Source organism: Sabethes cyaneus, chromosome 3 (genome assembly GCF_943734655.1).
Source record: "Sabethes cyaneus chromosome 3, idSabCyanKW18_F2, whole genome shotgun sequence".
In the NCBI taxonomy this organism is placed as follows: Eukaryota; Metazoa; Arthropoda; class Insecta; order Diptera; family Culicidae; genus Sabethes; species Sabethes cyaneus.
In genome coordinates, this window is record NC_071355.1 from 183,457,742 (window position 1) to 183,477,515 (window position 19,774).

General features: G+C 38.9%; 1 protein-coding gene across 2 annotated transcripts in view; it reads right to left on the reverse strand.

The window, feature by feature from the left end:
- Nucleotides 1-19,774, reverse strand: part of LOC128742064 (rho GTPase-activating protein conundrum) — a 182,500-nt gene that overhangs the window by 18,778 nt on the left and 143,948 nt on the right. For both annotated transcript variants that reach the window (XM_053838260.1, XM_053838261.1), the window contains one exon: nucleotides 3,275-3,342. In XM_053838260.1, the coding sequence (XP_053694235.1) occupies nucleotides 3,275-3,342 (68 nt within the window). The remainder of the gene's footprint in view (nucleotides 1-3,274; nucleotides 3,343-19,774) is intronic.

The window sequence follows — 19,774 nt, forward strand, 5'->3', positions numbered from 1 at the left end:
TTTCCCTATTTCTTTGTTTGCTATGTTTGCTGTCACATTTCTTTTTCATTTTCTGTCCTGTTTTTCACGCGATTTATTGTTTTCTCGATTGTCGTTTTCTAGTTCCTGTTATTTTATTTCCTGTTTTTCGTCTTTTTGTTTTCTCTTTCCGTTTCACGTTTCCTTTATGGTTTTTTCTGCTCCCTTTTGATTTCTGTTTTCTGTTTCGTATTTCCTTTATCCCTTGGCTACTCTCTCTCTCTCTCTCTCTCTCTCTCTCTCTCTCTCTCTCTCTCTCTCTCTCCCTCTCTCTCTCTCTCTCTCTCCTATCTATCTATCTATCTATCTATCTATCTATCTCTTTCTCTCTTTCGCTCTTTCTCGGTGTGTTTCTGCATTCTATTTTTCCTTTTTTTCAGGCCCGTTTTCTCTTTTCTGTCGCTATTTTGTTATTTTTTATCCGATTTTCTACTTTTTACTTTTCTTGGGTCCCAATTTACGTCTTTTTTCAAATTTCTAATGAGTATTTATATTTAGCTCATATTATTATGTCCTCCTTTTCCTCATTTTTTCACGTTGTTTTTCCTTTCGGTTTTTTCCTTTTCGTCTTTTTTGTTTTTCTTATAATTTTTTTTCTTTTTTTCCCGTTTTTCCCTTTTTCTGTTTTCGTCTGTCTATTTTGCCTCTCCCGTATTTCCTTCTTTCTTTTCCTCCTTTTCTATCCCGTAATATCTTCTTTCTTGTCCTGTTTCTACCCTAGTATTTCCTTCTTTTCTCTTCCGTACTGATTTGTTCCGTCCAGTCTCCTCGTGTTTTGCTTCGGTTTCCCAGTTTTCTCTCCCGTTTTCTTCTTTTCTATATTTTTCTCTTTTTATGTTCCATTTTCTCTCCTGCCACGTTTTTTGATTCGATTTTTTTTATTCTCTCTCGCATTTTTTCCCCGTTTGTTCCCGTTTTAATCAGGTTTCCCTTCGTGCTTTTTTCCGTTTTTTATCCTATCTGATTTATCCTTTTTGATTGTTTTTTTTTGTAGAGCAGCAGGATACGGGCTACCTCTCCTAGACTACAATCGGTAATCTATCTGTCAATATGCTAAGAAAAGTTACTAACATTTTTATAAGAAACTGTTTGCTCTACGTTGTTTGGTTCATGAAATATGAATTTTTCATTTAGGTAAATGTTCAGGAAAATCGAATTTTCAGTCATTACCGTTCTGATTCAAACTTAGAACAGTCTCAAACTTCGAACACTTCAGAATAAAATGCTCGTAGTATCGCTAATATGATAAAATATTATGCTTATTGTACACCACCGTGTTCGTTAGTATGTCCTCTATCCGGTGAGGTATGACATTGAACTGTAGGACTCTTTGTAAGAAATCAGGAGGCGTTGGAAAAAAGTGAGAACTCAGATGTTAACTTCGTTCGCATACTCTTAGCGTTTCGTGCAAAAGTAGCTGTTTTTTTCGTTTGCATTATTTTACCAATTTTAGAACATTTACCTTCCCACTGCGCGATTATTAGGTAAGTGCAAGATATATATGTACTAAAGCATAGTTAAAATACAATATTTCATGCATTATTTCAAAGATATTAGATAAATAAATAGTGTTCGAAGTTTGAATCACGTTTTGAGGTGTGATTCAAACTTCGAACACCCACGAATAATATCCGGTTTTTTCGGGTTTTCCTTCGGGAAAATTAATTGTCTGCATTGATAAAGCTGTAGAAAGTAAACTTCCTTTAGATGTGGTTTATGGTGTTCGTAAATATTAGCAATTGACTTCAGAAATAAGGATTGAAACTAATTATTGTGTGAAAAATATAAATCACACTGTTAGGTGGATTTAAAAGGACAGTGTTTAGAAAAAGGATGTAATTTCACTTATTTAAGTTGAATGACACTAAAAACATTAATACTTTTCAAAGTAATACAAGTATTCGATGTCTGAGACTGAAATATTCGAGCTTTGAATGTCGACCATGAAAGTGTTCGAAGTTTGAATCAAAACCGAACAGCAGTTTTTTAGTGTTTTTCATTATAAAATAACATTTTATCCTCATTTTTGAAATTTTCCCATGAAAATAAATAAATTGCCATGCTATTGAACCATTCATGGGGGTAGAATAAAGATGTTTTCGAGCATTTTACTTTGAAGAAAGTTTCAGCATGGCTTAAGTGTTCGAAGTTTGAATCAGAACGGTACTCACAAACAAGAAAAAATAACATCATGAAAATTTTATCATTTCTTCGAAATTGACAAAATACTTCCATGTGACAGAACATATTTTTCCATTTTTTCTTTTCTGTGGAGTTTCAACTGGAATTGAAATTAAACAATCAATGTACTGATCGCAAAAATAGTGACTGAATCAATTAAAAACTACGGACTTCTCGGTTACAGAAATTATTTTGTTTTACAGTAAATTTTACAAACAAAAAGAGGGGCACGTGCCCCAGCTTGGACACGCTAGTGGTGATTTCTAGAATGTCTTCATGCTGTTAAAAAATTCAAAAAAATACATGTACATTGTAAATACAATGCTGAATAATAATGAGCACATAAAACCTGAAAACAGAGTTTAGTTTTCGCAGTATCTTTTTGTAACATTGTCATAAGCCATAAGGTCTGGTTGTGTATAATTTTATTTCCATGCAACATAATCATTATAAGAGCATCAGAGCCATTATAACGACACATTATTATCATAATCTTGTAAAGCAGACAACAAGATGCACAGCATATAATTTATAATTAATGAATATTATACTTGGATGGTTATTAATTCTAAGTGTGAATTCAGAACCTTGCTGAACCTATCGTTACCTATTATACTCTTGCAAACCTTAAGTCAATGTTTCTGCATGGCAGAATGCTAATCGTGTTACCTTCCAGTAAACGTTTCTTATTTTTATATCCACTCGCTTATCCCATTACCCACAAGGTTTTGTATAAATATAGAATGACTTCAAAATTCAAGTCTTCAAGTCACTGTTATATGTGACATATCTGACACATGTACATATCATATCTGTTACATGTAACAAATGGTTCTATGTAAAATATTTTAAGTAAAAGCTTTGCAAATAAGGTTTGCAAAAAAATGGGTAAAACAATATTGACGAATCAGAATCTGATAGAAAAGTTGAACCAACATTTAAGTATGAACAAGTAGTAGGAAGTAATTCAATTTTAATAGTTCCTTGTTTAGAACTTCGTTTTCACGGTTAGTACCCACATCATTAGTCAACATAAAACTGAATATTTTATCAACTAAGACTCCTAAGATCTTACCTCTTCGAAGGCTCTGGTAAGCTGTGGAAATCCTGCTGCGTTTAACCATTCTGCTTCTAGCTCTCCATCTGTAAAGCGAAAAAATATCTTAATTAGTAGTGCCGTTTAACGGATGTGACTTAATGTGACAATGATACGGTGAACACGCTTGTAAATACTGGGATAATTATAAGGCCATGCGTTTCGATGGACACGTTATCATTATTTGATAGGAAAAATCAACCATAGGAAGGACACATCGAGCGGTGGCGCGGCGGTTTAACAAACCGTGCGCTGTCCCGCGCTGACCAGCATCACAGACTACCAATTTACGGTGCCGACCTTGCCATTTTGGGGCTCATCCTCGCCGGCTTGCAGTCTCTATAGCGAAACATGTTTTTAAAATTGCGCAACACTCCGCACAGCAGGACGTAAGCAATCGCAGACGAACAATTTAGTGAAGAATATTTACAAAACAATAAAAGGAGTCATAAATTCGATGAAGCTATGGGTAGATTCACCGTCGCCGACAAACAACATCTTTCTTGGCTTCTTTATGCAATTACAGTGCACAGGGAGGCTTCTCGCGTGTAAGTGCACTTTATTTAATACATTCATTCGAGAAAACCCGTAAGTTCCAATACGGCAACTTTAAAGAAATGCCTCCCTGGTATAAAAAGCATACTCAAGGCGTTTCGCGAGCGAGCGAACGATTTAATTTTGTGCCCAAGGCGTGCGCGTTCGTTGTTTAACATATGTTTTAATCGACATGGCTTTCGTACACCTGAGCTGAACACGCAGACGCAGACGGCTAGCAAATGGTGACTATTGAAAACAATCACGACTCGCCACCGCAGATGATTCGCTTTGAACAAAGCGGGGCTTGAGTAATTTGAATACGAACGACTTGTAAATATGCTTTAAATCAAAACGAACAATTCATGATGCCCTTTTTGTTAACCGGCTCAGAGGTAACGGGAACAATAAATAACATAAATGACTGAGAAGGCGAACGATGGACGATTGGCGATTTGGCAGGTTTGATAATACAAACGGTAACCTGTTTGTTCGGTTGAACGAATTAAGAAGTAACGCGTGCTCGACAAACTAGTTTAATTACGTCGTTGATGAATGTAATAGTTATGCACTGTACGTGTTACCATTCATTTTTTTCTGGCGACCATTTCATAATTAAGCACAACCATTGTAGCGTTGAAATGAAAACTAAGATTTGTTATGAAAGTACATTCCTAATATTTGGATTCATAATTTTAGATAGGATTGGCTTTTTAGTTAAATGAAAAGGTGAACGTTTTTAATGAAGAAAATGAAAAGGTAAACGTTTTTGATGTGTACTTTATAAATTCGCAAACCATCCGACGAATTTGCGCGCACGTTTATAACTAAATATTTGAAAAAGTCATCGTAAATGTAAAATTTAGGATGCATGTTGTTGAGGCACCGGTTTTCGACCCCCCAAGACCCAGCTTTCGCCACCTTCAGCAGCATCGTTTGCGTCTTGTTCTAGTCTGCAAATTCATTTATAGTTATGTTTTGTCCGAAAAATAGAATCAGTTTTCAGTTGAATCATGAAACCAGAATGAATTTCTGTTCAGAAATAACCGCAACACTGGCTCTCGTGATGTGCTCAGAAACGGTCCATTGAAATTCACCAATGTCGGAAAATGGTTCACATTCAGTTCAGTTCAGATCATCTCAATCTGACGACACTAACTAAAAAAAATAATGCCAATTAGAGTTAGATAATCATTAAGGGTTTAGAATTGATTATTTTGGTTCAGTTTAAATTATTAAATATGTTATGCTAATTATTGTGTCCAAAATATCAATAAAACACTTGCGAACCGTTAAGGTGACGAAAATTGGTGCCATAGCAAAAACTAATGACGTTACCCTATGTTCCATCATAACTCCAGAATGCCAGGACTGTTCTCCATTACACTTGGCTTACATGTTGCTTGATTCCTTGACACAAGGCAAGACACGAATGCACCGAAACGCCCGGTATAAAGTGTCTCTAATAAACCAACCAACCAACTTTGACATAAGGCAATCAGCACTGGGGAGTGGACAAAAGAGGGGGTTTCTGACAAGGGGGAGAACAAAATAAATAAAATTGGTTGCGTGCTTCTTCTGCATTTGGAGCGAGAGCAGTTGTACAAAACAAGAATTGGGGGTCTAAAAAGCGAAGGGCCAATAGATAAATTAGTGGTCACGGGACAAAACTGGTGAACTGACCAACAGGAAAACTGAGTGCCCGATCTACATGTATGTTCCACCATAACTTCGAAACGCCTGAACTGCTCTCCATCAAATTTGGCATACGTTTTTCTTGGCACGATGAATGGTCATTGGAGGTTTGATAAGGTCGTGTCAAGGGGGAATGGAAGCTACTGCGAATTGAAGAAAATGCTCTGACAAGCTGCAAACGGTGACCGCCTGATAGTGGACCAAGAGAATTTTTGACGCACATTTCCAGAATGGTACAAAAAGGCAAATATAAATGTAAAAACGAGTATAATAAGATTTTATACCGATCAAATAATCATAAACAAAACTGGACCAACCTAAAGAGAATATTGAGAAGAGGAACCGTTGACTTAGTAGAAATAAAATTGTCAGTAAATGGACGGCTAACCAGTGGACAACCGATAGCGAATGTATTTAACGATTTCTTTTGCACCATTGGACTCCAGCTTCCCTCAACGGTAAACAGTCGTCGTGAAATCAACAAATACGATACGCTCACAGTACTCAATGCTTTGATTTTCTTGCGACCAACAACAGAGCAATAGGTTGTAATCAAAATAAAAAACCTGGACGCAAGCAAAAGCTATGGATCAGATGGAATATCAGTAAAATTCATCAGTTCAGAACTCAGTTTGTATCTGTTGGAGACTGGGACCAACTTTGTTCCTAATATTTATCAACTTGGTTAAGCTAGATCTGCATGGGAAATTGCTTCTCTTTGCAGATGATACATCCGTTATTTACCAAGGAACTGACTGCGCAACAATTCAACGCCATATCAAAGAGGACCTTTTGCTTCCGAACGAGTTCTTTGGAACTAACTTGCTGTCGATGAACTTAGCTAAAACAAAATATATGCTGATTTATTCTCCCCGTAGACGTCTTCCAGATCGAAAACCAATTGAAGTCAACAGCAAAGTTATTGAAGAAGACAATGACTTTCCGTTTCTTGGTCTAACACTAGATAACAAGATGAACTGGAACGCTCACGTCGAATTTCTAAAATGAAAGCTGTCGTCTCTATGTGGGATATTGAGGAAAGGTGCTTCATTCTTGCATAGCCACTAGGAAAACATTGTACTTTTCATTAATCCACTCCCGACTCTAATATCTTGTTACCAATTGGGGACTTGCCTGTAAATCGTCTTTGCGAGAATTCCAGGTGATACAAAACAGATGCCTGAAAGCCGCTTACAAGAAACCTGTTATGTATTCCAGACGGTTGCTATACGAAAATCCCCATGATTCAACTCGACCAATCCGAGCATTACAGGACTTCCAAATGTTGATACATTTGCGCAATAATCCTACTGGATTCATTTCGGTATCGAGTAGGATGCACGAAAGTCGCTCTAGTAGACAATCGGTAGCAAACTATTCAACAGTCTGCTACTATCATGCAAAAACGCCCCCTCAGTACAAATCTTTAAACTAGGGATGGGAAAACTATCATTAACTACTGATAGTTATCAGTAAGCAATAATATCACTAAGTATCAGTAAGGTTTCGCTATTATTGATAATTACTGATATAGTTACGTTGTCCCATTAGAAAAATTAGTTAGATTAAACTTATTGGTCGGTAGTCGCGTACGATAAACGTGGATGACACAATATATCGTCAGTAGCCTAAAGCCGGGGTAACTCGTGCTGATTCAAGCAGTCGCCTCCATTTAACTCGAACTTTGGCCACTCCTCGCCAATTTTCTAGTCGTCTCAAAAGTCACAAATCACTTTCGACGTGATCGTGCTATCTTGCACGTTGAGCCCCCTGCTCCTGGTGCCAGTGAGGTTGTTTAAGATAACTGTTTCCGTCGCACTATCGACCGGCATTCTTACGACGTGTCTGGCCCACCATAGCCTACTGACTTTCGCCAAATGTACGATGGGATTATCTCCAAAAATGCCTGCAGCTCGTGACTCATACGTCTCCACCACTCTTCGCTTTCAGTACTCCGCCAAATATCCGCAGTACCCTTTCGTTCGGACACGGCAAGGGCGCGTATATCCTCCGTGAGCGACCTAACGAGTCCATAAAGAACTACTGACCTAATAAAAGATTTGTACATTATCAGCTTCGTACGGTAGCGTAAGCTTCTTGATCGCGGCGTATAGCGAAGGGCAAAGTAGGCTCGATTTCCCGCTTGAATGCGCCGCTGGATTTCCTTACTAATGTTGTCCGCGGTCACCAGCAATCCAATATACACGAATGCATCTACCACTTCTAGTTCGTCGCCGTCAAGGGTTACCATCCGTGAGCGGCACGCGTTTGGTTCCTTGGAGCCTCTTCCTTTCATGTATGTGATCTTTAACGTATTTATTATTAGTCTGATCTTCCTAGACTACTGCTTTCAACCTGACGTAGGTTGCCTCCCCCATCGCAAGGTTTCTAGTTATGATATCAGTGACCTTTTAACCTTGTCTCAACCCTCGCCGCGTCTTGAAGGGTGTGTCCCCGCACGAAACGCACCACTCGATCCAATAGCTCTATCAGTAGCGTCAGTTTATCTGGGAAACCGTGTTCATCCAATAAATGCAATTACTGGTCTTGATCGACTGGGTGGTAAAAATCTGGTTCGTAGTTGCGCGAGCCTCCATAAAGCCCGCTTGGTAAATTACAAAGTAAACTTACAAACTTACAAAGTAAACTAACTTCAATGCCCTGATGAGTAAAATTACTGATATTTACTGATAGTTATCAGTAAAGTACTGAAATTATTGATAGTTATCAGTAACGGTTTTTAATGATAGTTCCCATCCCTACTTTAAACGTCGTCTGAGAGCCGTCATCAAAACAAAAATACCGCATTACCTCGCCTAAAATTGGTTATGTTGCCCTAATGCCACTCTCTGTCCTTGTTTATACTTTCTATCCACCGCCACCAACCGCTATCACCACTACTTGCATCAAACTATCATCGCCCGCACCAGTCATCACAATCACCATCATCAATCTCAACACGTTGCGCAAGGATTGAATAACGCTTCCTTAAAAGAGCAAATGCTCACTGGAAGTGTAACTAATCGAAACAAATAATAATTACGTGCATATGTCTGCTTTCTTGTGAGATTTCTACTTGTAAAATGTATGTAAATGTGAAAAGATGAGAAGGTTGTATGCCTGTTGCAGAACAAACCTGAAAGAGGTTTACTCCAATGGGTTTTTCCCTGTTCCCGGTAAAATGAAAATAAAAATTCAAATTCAAATTGAAATTCTTGCAGAAGCTAGAGTGTCATGGAGTCAGAGGGATTCCAAATGATTCGATTCGCAACTACCTTTTTGGAGAAGTCAATTTGTCAATGAAAATGGGATAAATAGCTTTCTGCGTCCCTTAACGGCTGGCATTCCACAGGGTCGCAATTTTGGACTGCTAATATTCCTTCTCAATGTAAATGATTAACTTAGACTTAACCTACCTCGATTATTTGCTGACGATACTTCGTTATCGTATCCAAGTCCGGATAACATGATTCGTCGAATGGAAGAAGATCTGGTTAACCTTCAAGGTTTCTTTAACGTCACTTAGAAAATTTGATGTCACTGAGCTTTTCTAAGACGAAATATATGATAGTGTACTCGCCTCGCCGTACCATGGCGCCACATAGTGATCTAGTACTGCAATTGACAACGATAGACAAACTTGAAAGTTTGAATATCTCGGTTTGGTAATAGATTCAAAGCTGACATGTAACAAAGGCATTGGTGGAACTAAGGGGGGCTAGGAGAAATTTAGCCCCCCTAGCAAAATTGACCTGGTCGACCAAATAAAATGGTTGAAAAAAATTTAGCCAGGGGCTAGAGCCCCCCTAGAAATGAACGCTAGTTTCGTCAATGGACAAAAGTGATCATGTGAACTCGTTGTAACGGAACATCACCTCAATGTGTGGCATACTATGGAAGCTCTCCAAGTTTTTACCATCCAAACCATTATTTTAAGTATGACGCGCTTAGTTTTGCAAGTTTCTGGGGAGTTCATGGGTGTTTTAATATACAAATTTTGCTCACAGTAAAGTAGAAAACAACTCCTCCCATTGCACAGTGGTTCAAACAGCGAAATACGTGATCGTGTGATATTGCGCCGAAACGTGAAGATTTTCACATGTAGTGTCTTTAGGAACATTTTTTGGTGTAATAAGCCCCTTCTTGTGAGAGAAATCTTTGGGTGATTAATTCCCTTAGAAGTGAGATACGAAATTTATTTTCTCGTATATTCGAGATACAGGTGTAGTACTTTCAGCAAAGTTGGTGTAAATATTAATACAAACAACTTTGTCAAAGACACCATACTTGTATCTCTTCATGGAAATTATCTATTAAGCGTTATTCGTGGACAAACCCTTTAAAACAGTTTTTAAACCCTGACGTATTCTGGTCAATTTTTACGTGTTCATAGTGTTCTAGAAAGTTGTTTATCTTGCTAAAATCAACGTTTCTGTAGAACATTATTATAAGTTATTTTCTAAAGTTTCGGAGATTTTGAGCTTTTTTGGTGAAAAATAGTACTTCTTTGAGCTTAAATATTTCCCAAGGTGGCAAATGGTGGCAGATCAAACAACTCCTACCTAAAAGTACAACAAAAAGCCTGTAAAAGCAAGTATCAATTGACTGTATCTGTTTGTATCCTCAAAAGTTATAGTTGTTTAAAAAATCCTTCTCGGTCATGTTTACAGAACAATTAAACTGTACTTCGGATGCAATAAACGCCATTTTGTTTACATTGACAATCTCTTTCTACCAAGTTAAGTTATCAGCCATTTTTCGCATATTTTCGAATCGAAAATGAATGTAGACTTAAAATTATTTGACGCAATTAATAAGAGAAAAGCTTCCAAATAACTTACTTATGCCTATTTTGTTCAATTCCTTCGATTGGTGTCTTTTCAAAAGAAAACACTCTGGCTGGTACCGAATGGCCGAAACACAAATGGTCGAATCACGAATGACCGAAATCCAAATGGCCGAATTTCAACAACAGTCACAAAAGACCGAGTCATGAAAGACCGAATTTTCTCGGAATGACTAAGTAAGCAGTACGTCATATATAGTTAATTATGTTAAATAAAGGTGTAGGTGAGATGACTCATCATCAAATGTTGTTTTGGAAAAATGCAGAAGGAGAGATCAATGCAATATTGAACAAAATAGACTTAAGTTAGTTATTTGGAAGCTTTTCTCTTATTAATTGCGTCCATTTTAAGTTTACATTAATTTTCGAATCGGAAATAGGCGAAAAAATTGTTGTTAACTTAAGTTGGTAGAAAGCGATTGTCAACGTAAACAAAATGGCGTTTTTTGCATCCGAAGTACAGTTTAATTGTTCTGTAAACATGACTGAGATGGATTTTTAAAACAACTATAACTTTTGAGGATACAAACAGATACAATCAATTGACACTTGCTTTTACAGGCTTTTTGTTGTACTTTTAGGTAGGAGTTGTTTGATCTGCCACCATTTGCCACCTTGGGAAATATTTAAGCTCAAAGAAGTACTATTTTTCACCAAAAAAGCTCAAAATCTCCGAAACTTTAGAAAATAACTTATAATAATGTTCTACAGAAACGTTGATTTTAGCAAGATAAACAACTTTCTAGAACACTATGAACACGTAAAAATTGACCAGAATAAATCAGGGTTTAAAAATTGTTTTAAAGGGTTTGTCCACGAATAACGCTTAATAGATAATTTCCATGAAGAGATACAAGTATGGTGTCTTTGGCAAAGTTGTTTGTATTAATATTTACAACAACTTTGCCGAAAGTACCACACCTGTATCTCGAATATATGAGAAAATAAATTTCGTATCTCACTTCTAAGGGAATTAATCACCCAAAGATTTCTCTCACAAGAAGGGCTTATTATACCAAGAAATGTTCCTAAAGACACTACATGCGAAAATCTTCACGTTTCGGCGCAATATCACACGATCACGTATTTCGCTGTTTGAACCACTGTGCATTGCTAAGTTTGATAAAATAAAACGGATAGCATTTAAATATTCGCCATCATTACAAACCATTTCGCAGATAACATTTTTGCGGAACACCAATTCTCGGTTGACCATAACGCGGAATATAGAGTTTCGCAGAATACCATTTCGCGAAAAACCTTACGCGGGATGTACCATTTCACGGAAAATCTTTTCATAGAATGTACCATTTCGCAGCGGTGACCCAACTGAAGGAAAGTAATAGAGGTCAGTAGATCTAGGAAAATAAATAAACCTAGATAGAGGTGATCTCTACGGGGGGCTGCCCCCCCCCCGCAGTGGCCGGCGCTAAAATTTCTCGAGTTCCATTAGTTTTTGAGTTGCGTAAAAATTTTTGTTTTATTTGTATGAGAGTCCTTATCCTTTTACCACAGGGGTCAGGGGTCCCAAACCATCATAAAAAAAATTCCTGCCTCCAAAACCCCCCACATGCCAAATTTGGTTCCATTTGCTTGATTAGTTCTCTAGTTATGAGGATATTTGTATTTCATTTGTATAGGAGCTCCCCCACTGTTGAAGGGGGAGGGGTCATTATTCCCCTCTTAAAGAGGGGAGGGTCTCAATTGCGATAGAAAAAAAATTGCCTACAAAACGCTAAATGCTACATGCTAAATTTGGTTCCATTTGCTTGATTAGTTCTGGAGTTATGAGGAAATTTGTATTTCATTTGTGTGGGAGCCCCCCTCCCCCTTCTAAAACGGTAAGGAGTCCTAATACATCATAGAAAAAAATCTTACCTCCAGAAACACCCACATGCAAAATGTAGTTCCATTTGATTGATTAGTTCTCGAGTTATGAGGAAATTTGTATTTCATTTGTATGGAAGCCCCCCCTCTTAAAGGGGACAGGAGTCATAATTCCCCTTCTAAAGAGGGGAGGGTGGTTCACCATAGAAAAAATTCTTGTCTCCAAAAACACCCACGTGCCAAATTTTGTTCCATTTGCTTGATTAATTCTCGAGTTATGCAGAAATTTGTGTTTCATTTGTATGGGAGCCCGCCCCCCTCTTAGTGTGGGGAGGGGTCTCTAACCATCATAAGAACCTTCCCTGGCTCCAAAAACCTCTATATGCAAATTTTCACGCCGATTGGTTCAGTAGTTTTCGATTCTATAAGGAACATCCCGAGAGACAGATAGACAGACAGCAATCCATTTTTATAGGTATAGATTTATCTGCAATCCCAAAAACGTTCTACAACATAGTGGACTATATCCATAGGATTTGTAAATGTTAATAAATGATGCAAAACCTCCGTCAAACGGGTATTGGTGAAAAAGTATGACGACTGGGTATGCCGACTGAGATGGCGACTTCCGGTTTTCTTAAAATGACTGGATATGATTATAAATAATAAAAAAATCTTCACAATATGGGTATCAGATGAAAGGGTTTAACCAGCAGAAGTCGAATATTGTGTTATAACATAGTTTTGGAATAAAAAATGGTCAAATATCGATTATTAACAAGTCTTATGTACATAGAACCAGGGCTTGAAAAGGGATCGCAAGTTGAATGTGACTGCCGTGAATGCGAACTCTCCGCATTCAAACTCCGCTTTTGGAACGATCATTTGACTGTTTTTTGAATCCAGTCAAATCGGTCCAGTCGGTCCGACGCAAGCAAAATATTCGTTTGTATTGGACGGAGTTCGACCGCCTTCTTCCATGCACATGTAGTGGTTGTTTTTTTGTAGTATTGAATTATACGATTGTGCGGTTGCTTTTCGTTAGCGTGGTGATTGCCCGTCATTTGACTGTTTTGCAATCATTCGTTGCTCCAAACGGCAAAGGCAACTTGATCGAAACGAAAATGTCAAAAAGCTTTAGAACGCGTTCGTTCTGCTGCGTGCAATCGGCGTTTGACTGAGCAAACGGCCAGTTGTGTTATGCATAGCGTTCGTATTCCACCTGTAAACGGACGGTGTGAACTTGAATGCGCGTTGGTGTGACTGCGGTAGAAAAAAAGGATCGGTCGAAGCCCTGCATAGAACACGATAATCCGGAACAGACGTCGTTTGACGACAAGTTTCAACATATTTCCAATAATGTTCATGTTCAGATAAATACCAAGATCGAATCTTTTGTTTTATCCAACATGCAGCAACTAGTAAAACAGATTCTGGACTGAAAATAGACTTTTTTGCTTCAGATCTTGCTAGTTCTGTAGCCCATTCATTTCTGGTTATACCAGAATGGCCACGAACTCAAACCAGTTGGACGGCATTCAGAATACTTGGTTCTTCTAATTGAGTGTGGCAGGTGATGACTGGTTTAGATTTTGAATTAGCCGCACAAAGTGGTTTTATAGCGGCCTGGCTATCAGAACAGAATTAGAGAATCTTGCCTATCAGTTTTTTCTGAAGTGCAAATTAAGCTCCGCACATAATTGCAAAGATGGAAGTGCAGAGCTTCAATTATTAAGGGCGGTAGTAGGAGTTGTAGTAAATATTCCAGACATTGCCATTAAACGCATCATTTGAAGATGGTTTAGCTTTGTCTGGACAGTCATAACTGTCCCCTCTGCCACCATTCAAGGCCTCAATAACTTAACCCGCCAGTGTTGGTGGAGTTTGAAAGACTTCCAATGCTTAATAAGAGGGTTGTGGAGTCTTCCTTCCGTCCAGTCGGCTGTGATTCAAAGGTTCGTCACTGACTGTGCTCCACAGGACCGGAAGTGAAGAGAAGTGGTTTTGAATCCGGTTAGCTCCGATTACAGCTTGCTTCGATCCACGGATCCCCCAGATTAAATAAAAAGGAGCTATACTCAACTGATAAAACGTTGCTTCAATGATCCTCCCTCACCAAATTTTTCCGGTCTTTCACCTTCACGTCCCATTCTGTATGGATCCTATCAACGTCTTTGTTTCACTACTTTCTTCTACCGTCCCCTCCGTTGGTTGTAAAAAAATACCGTTATAAAAAACTGATTATATGGCTGACCTCATTAAAATGCCAAAATAAAAACACGAGGTTGGTCTGATAGCTGTTGAAATTGATATCCAAAGTGCAATAGTTTAGCAATAAAGTAGCCGTATATTTTGCCAATGCAGTTTTTAAATAGCATTTAAGTTGACTTGAATGCTTATTGGCTTGTATTTGGATTGCATTTGTAATGTTTATCGGTTACCCAGGTTCTCTGTTCGACTTGTACAATAAATGGCAATCAAATAAGTTTCTACTGTTTTCATAATAAAATTCAGCATTTCTGTTTGGGCTATTCCGATCCTGCACTCGATCCTGCTGAAAAAACATCTTATCATCACAACATTTTCTAAAGACGAAACCAAAGTCGCAACCACGCCTGACCTCAAAACCTATATGCCGGCCCTCCACAAACCCTTGCTATTGGGCTCAGCCAAGACGTGACGGTAAACCACCACCGAGCGACGTTATGATAACGTAACCGCGAGGGCCCGTGGCAAAAGTGATGATCCATCATCATGCTGCTCACTTCTTCAACGCTCCTCCGGCTGCTGTTGCGGTCACACAACATAGTTGTTGGTCATTTCAAGGTGCCGGACCGTTGTTGATTTACCGAACGCCGCTGACTCGCGTTGGTTGGGGCAACGCAGATGAGTGGGCATGATATAACAATTGAATAAAAATTCATAAATTCTTTCCTTGTCAAAGACTTGCCACGGCCGCCGTTCGAGAAGCGCATCTTTACGAGCCATCGTCGCGTCGTTCGGATTAGGGCTGACCTCCAAATTCAGCAGCGCGCTTGATGCGCTAGCTAGTTCACCAGGTCGATGATTTGCAAGCCGGTCGGTCGGCACACTATTTGGGGTCTCCGTAGTCCGCGTGGGAAAAATAATCGGTAAATCATTGCAGCACTCAAGCCGATCCTTAGCGAAAAAGAAGTCAACAGATTTTTTTGTGTTCGTTTTGATTGACGGTTGTGATTGACAAAAATATTGAGGTTTCTGGGCCTCGGGCTGCTGTTAGAGGCTTTTTTTTTTGGGCGAAATACCATGATAAGTACTGACGGGAGACCGTGATGAGATTAACGACGGGTGTAATTTATGTTTTCGTACAGAACATTGAAATGTGTATGATTGATAGCTCGGCGATGTCTGGCGGCCTTCGTGCTTGGTGATGGTGACTGGGAGCTGTACAGAACATCAATTTTGGGATAAGTACAGCATTGATTTGTATGCAATAAACGGTCGTAAAAAACGTGTGACTGGAACGCTTGAATGGTTTACATCATTGTATGTTATGTAAGTTGTCTAGCAACATTCAATTCGTTCGTAAGTGAATTATAATGATAGAATTACTTTGTTAGCACTTATGTAAAATATTTCGAAGAACCGCCGGAGATGTCTAAAGTCAAATAGATTGTTTCAAAACGATATCAGAATTACATTGTTATCAAAATTCGAGAATTTGCCAAGGTAAATAGAAAAGTTTCCTAAAAGAAAAAAGAAACAAAGGCGTCTTCAGTATTTCTGGTCTGGTATTTCTTGCTTCAGCTCTTCGTAACACATGGCCATTTGTAGTACATTATTTGCACGTATCTATTTCGAGAAACTTTGTGCGAAGACTTTCTAAGGCGATCCAACATACCTCCGTCAGTACACAAAAAGGTCACGAGATTTCTCCCTGCGGGCTACATACGAATCATTTTGAACATTCATTTACGATTTACCTGATAAGTATGCCATTAATGCGATGGAAAATAACTTAGAGAAAATGATTCATTCACGGGCACTGTGTCACGGAGAAAACTTGAGTCCCATATTGGAACAAAGCAGCAGCAAATCCGATAAGAACTTATGAAAAGAAAAACTTATTATTGCAATAATGCTACCCTCTTTCCCACCATCGGAATTCGGTGCTGGCCATTGAGTGGTCGGAAAAAGAAACCCATCGCATGTAGGATCGAAACTAGCTAGCGCGATTGTCATACATTCCTTTATGTAGGTCTAAATGCATTCATCAGCCGATTATGACAGTTAAGCATCAGACATTAGACCTACGCCAACGTCCGCCAGCACCATAGCATACCAGTAGACATCATGACACATGCAAAAGTCCTACTTTCCCTTCTCGCCTCGACTCGCACGACTAGGCGTAGAGCGATTAAGGAAATGCAATGGGTCGTAAAATGTAGGTGCACTTTACATTTCCCCTGGAAGAGCTTTCCAATGGTATTGCAGAAATGGTATTCTGTCGTTCAATGGAATTGATTGCTGCAGCAGCACTGGATCGAGAAACAAAAGCATTCCATCTGGCGGTCTCCTCCTATCGTTGGTTCCTATTGGTATCCGACACGTATGATACGCCGGCGATGGCGATGTTTGTTGTCTGTTATATAGCTAATAATGCAGCTTTTTTCTGCGAAAAGTATTACCGCAAAACCAACATGCAGGGACAAAAAAAAAGAATTCATAAAATGACACTGTCGTCGCTCGCTTGAAGTACATTTTTATGGCCCTCTGTCGTCTGGTTCCGGGCACGAGCATAACAATGGCGAGGGCAACATCTTATGCTATTACAAGCACGCATGAAAGGAACATGTGTAATGTATACTATACACAATCGGGAGTGCATATTTTTAACTATACAGAATAAGTCATAGAAAAACGCTAGATATTGAAGATGTAGGATTTTTTAAAGTTTAGCTTCATTTTCATACATTGTTAAGATTCTGATTCCTTCCTGAAGGCACGTGGAAATATTTTTCTGGAAAGAGAAAACATTACTAAAATGCAAAATCACTTTATAAATATATAAACTTGTAATCTTTGCTAAAATTAACAGCAACCTGCTGCGTTTTCTGATAAGGTTTTTCCGGGCAATGTTTAGCTCCACCTGTGTCAAATCGAGTGTAAAAATTCTTTCACGGTGGAATAATTTCAACTGTACAACCTCGCACAAATCTATTCTCACATCGTTCTCCTGGCTGACCTATTTCGCATTAATAGCCATAAAGTGCAGCCACTTTATCACCACAGTTATCGCTTTTCTAGGTAGACCAAACAAATCCGATTACCGTAGCGATGTTGTTGTTTCATGTTTCTACGGTCGGCCCGTACCTACACACTTAAAAAAAAGCGCCGAAGTCGGCTAAATTTTGCCGAGATTTGGACAGCCGGTAAAAATTTCGATTTTGCAAATCGACGTCTACGGATCTTTACTAACGTTTGGCATCATAAAAAATTTTACCGAACGCTCGGCTGTCCAAATCTCGGCAAAATTTAGCCGACTACGGCGCTTTTTTTAAGTGTGTACGTAACTCGATACAACCAGCACTTCCACTTGGTTAACATCTAAACGTCAACGCAACGCGCCACCAATTTTCAATGAAACGCGCTAAGTAGACGCTAACCGAATGGAATAGTAGACGGACTCCCAGCTGGGCTGGCTGGAACTCCACTTTAGAGTGCGAACGGAAACAGCGCAGACTACACTGCTGCATGCGCTTGTAACGATTATTATTTTTAGAACCAGACGCGACGGTGACATACCAAGAGAATAAACCAAACCAGAACAGAGCTTCGTTCGTTGCGAACTGCCATGCGCGTTTAAATCGAGTCTAAATGGGGTTTTTACGTGACTCTTATGATGCTGAACAACACTCCAAAACGCACCCAACATCCTGTTTTTAGATTCTTGTTTGTGGAGAATTGAAGGTTACGATGACAAAAAAAGAAGTTTGTATGAGAAAAAATGCGAAAGCAAAACTTCACAGAAAAACCTTCGATATTTTGAGAAACTTGTCGCGTAAAAAAATTCAAGTTAGGGATAAATCATTAGCGGAACTTTATTACGTTCGGCGTTTTATCAATTTTTCTTAACATTATTCAATAAATATTAAAATTTTCTGAACCACGGAGGTTTTTAAATTTTTTAATTTATACCTATAAGTCTTCGGCCAAGGCAGTACAGACACATCTTATCTTAATTTTAAAATTTCATTCTTAAACCTAGTTTTACAAATGTTAAAATCAAACACGTGGCTTACTTCGTTGAACAGCCGACAACAAGAACGCATTATTTCGGCCATCCGATGAGCCGGAGTCCAGAGGAGAACTCGATTTCGGAGAATACGACGGGGTACATTTAAGTTAATTTCTTCCAATAGACTACCGTAGATCATTCTCATCAGCAGGTCAAAGATTATTAGTCTCTGAGACAGAGATGCCAACAAGTCAGAACTCAGGATGCAAAAAAGATAAAAATCAGGATTATTCAGAATTTTTTTTCAATGTTTTGTGAAAGCAATATGTATAAATTTGCATGCTTAGAATTCTCTCACATCTACCATAGCCGCAACTACACAGAATTTCCTGTGAGTCGACCTACCTTTCGTTAATCGTGCCATATCCGATTCATAGGGAAGGTAAAACAGAACAGAATCGACTTGAATATTAACGCCAATTATGGGGATAAACTTATGAAACTTTGTCCACCGATTGGAAGACTTTGGTCTGCGGATAAACCTTGCTGAAAACAGTAATTTTCTTTATTGCCAGAATCCCGAGATAACATTCCACAGGCATTGTACAAATTACAACAACGCAAAAAAAAACCGTGGGTTAAGATGCCATTGACGTTTCTGGTTTCATTTTCGCAAGGTTCAGCTTCGGGAGTCAAACGAAAGTAATTTGAAACCCGCAAAGCAAAAAGTTATAGAAAAATAGCGATAGAACTCCTGGAGAGTAGAGAAATGAAAGTTTAGTTTCTACAGGTTTTTAGTTCAGATGTATAAAAATCAGGAACAATCAGGACTTTTCCAAAATCAGGATAAAAGAGCGACTCAGTATATCAGGAAATACAAAAAAATCTGGATAATACTGAAAAATCAGGAATATTGGCATCTCTGCCCTGAGAAGTTAGTCTTCTTCAATTTTTTTTATATGTCCTGTTCAGTACGGTGCCCACACTCAGGGCCGGCGCTAGCCAATTTGTCGCTCCACGCAAATTCCCAGAATGGCGGCCCCAGAACAAACGAAAAACAACCGGCGTTGCTGTGTGCCGACATTCTACTACCTACACACTCGCAAACGCACAGTTTCGTAGCGTCTTTCTGCATAACCACTTACGTGGCAAACAACTCATAAGCAGCCGGTTACCCGTGAGGGCTACAGATGGGATACAGATTTTGCATTACTTTGTTTTCTTCTGCATCTTACGCCCTCGATTCTACACGCGGGTGAGAGTGCGAGTCCTCACGAGTGATCGGTATCAGTTGCTCAGGCTGTAATAACGTGCGAGAGCGACGACCGTGGCTGTTAGCTAAATACACACTCGCAAAAGT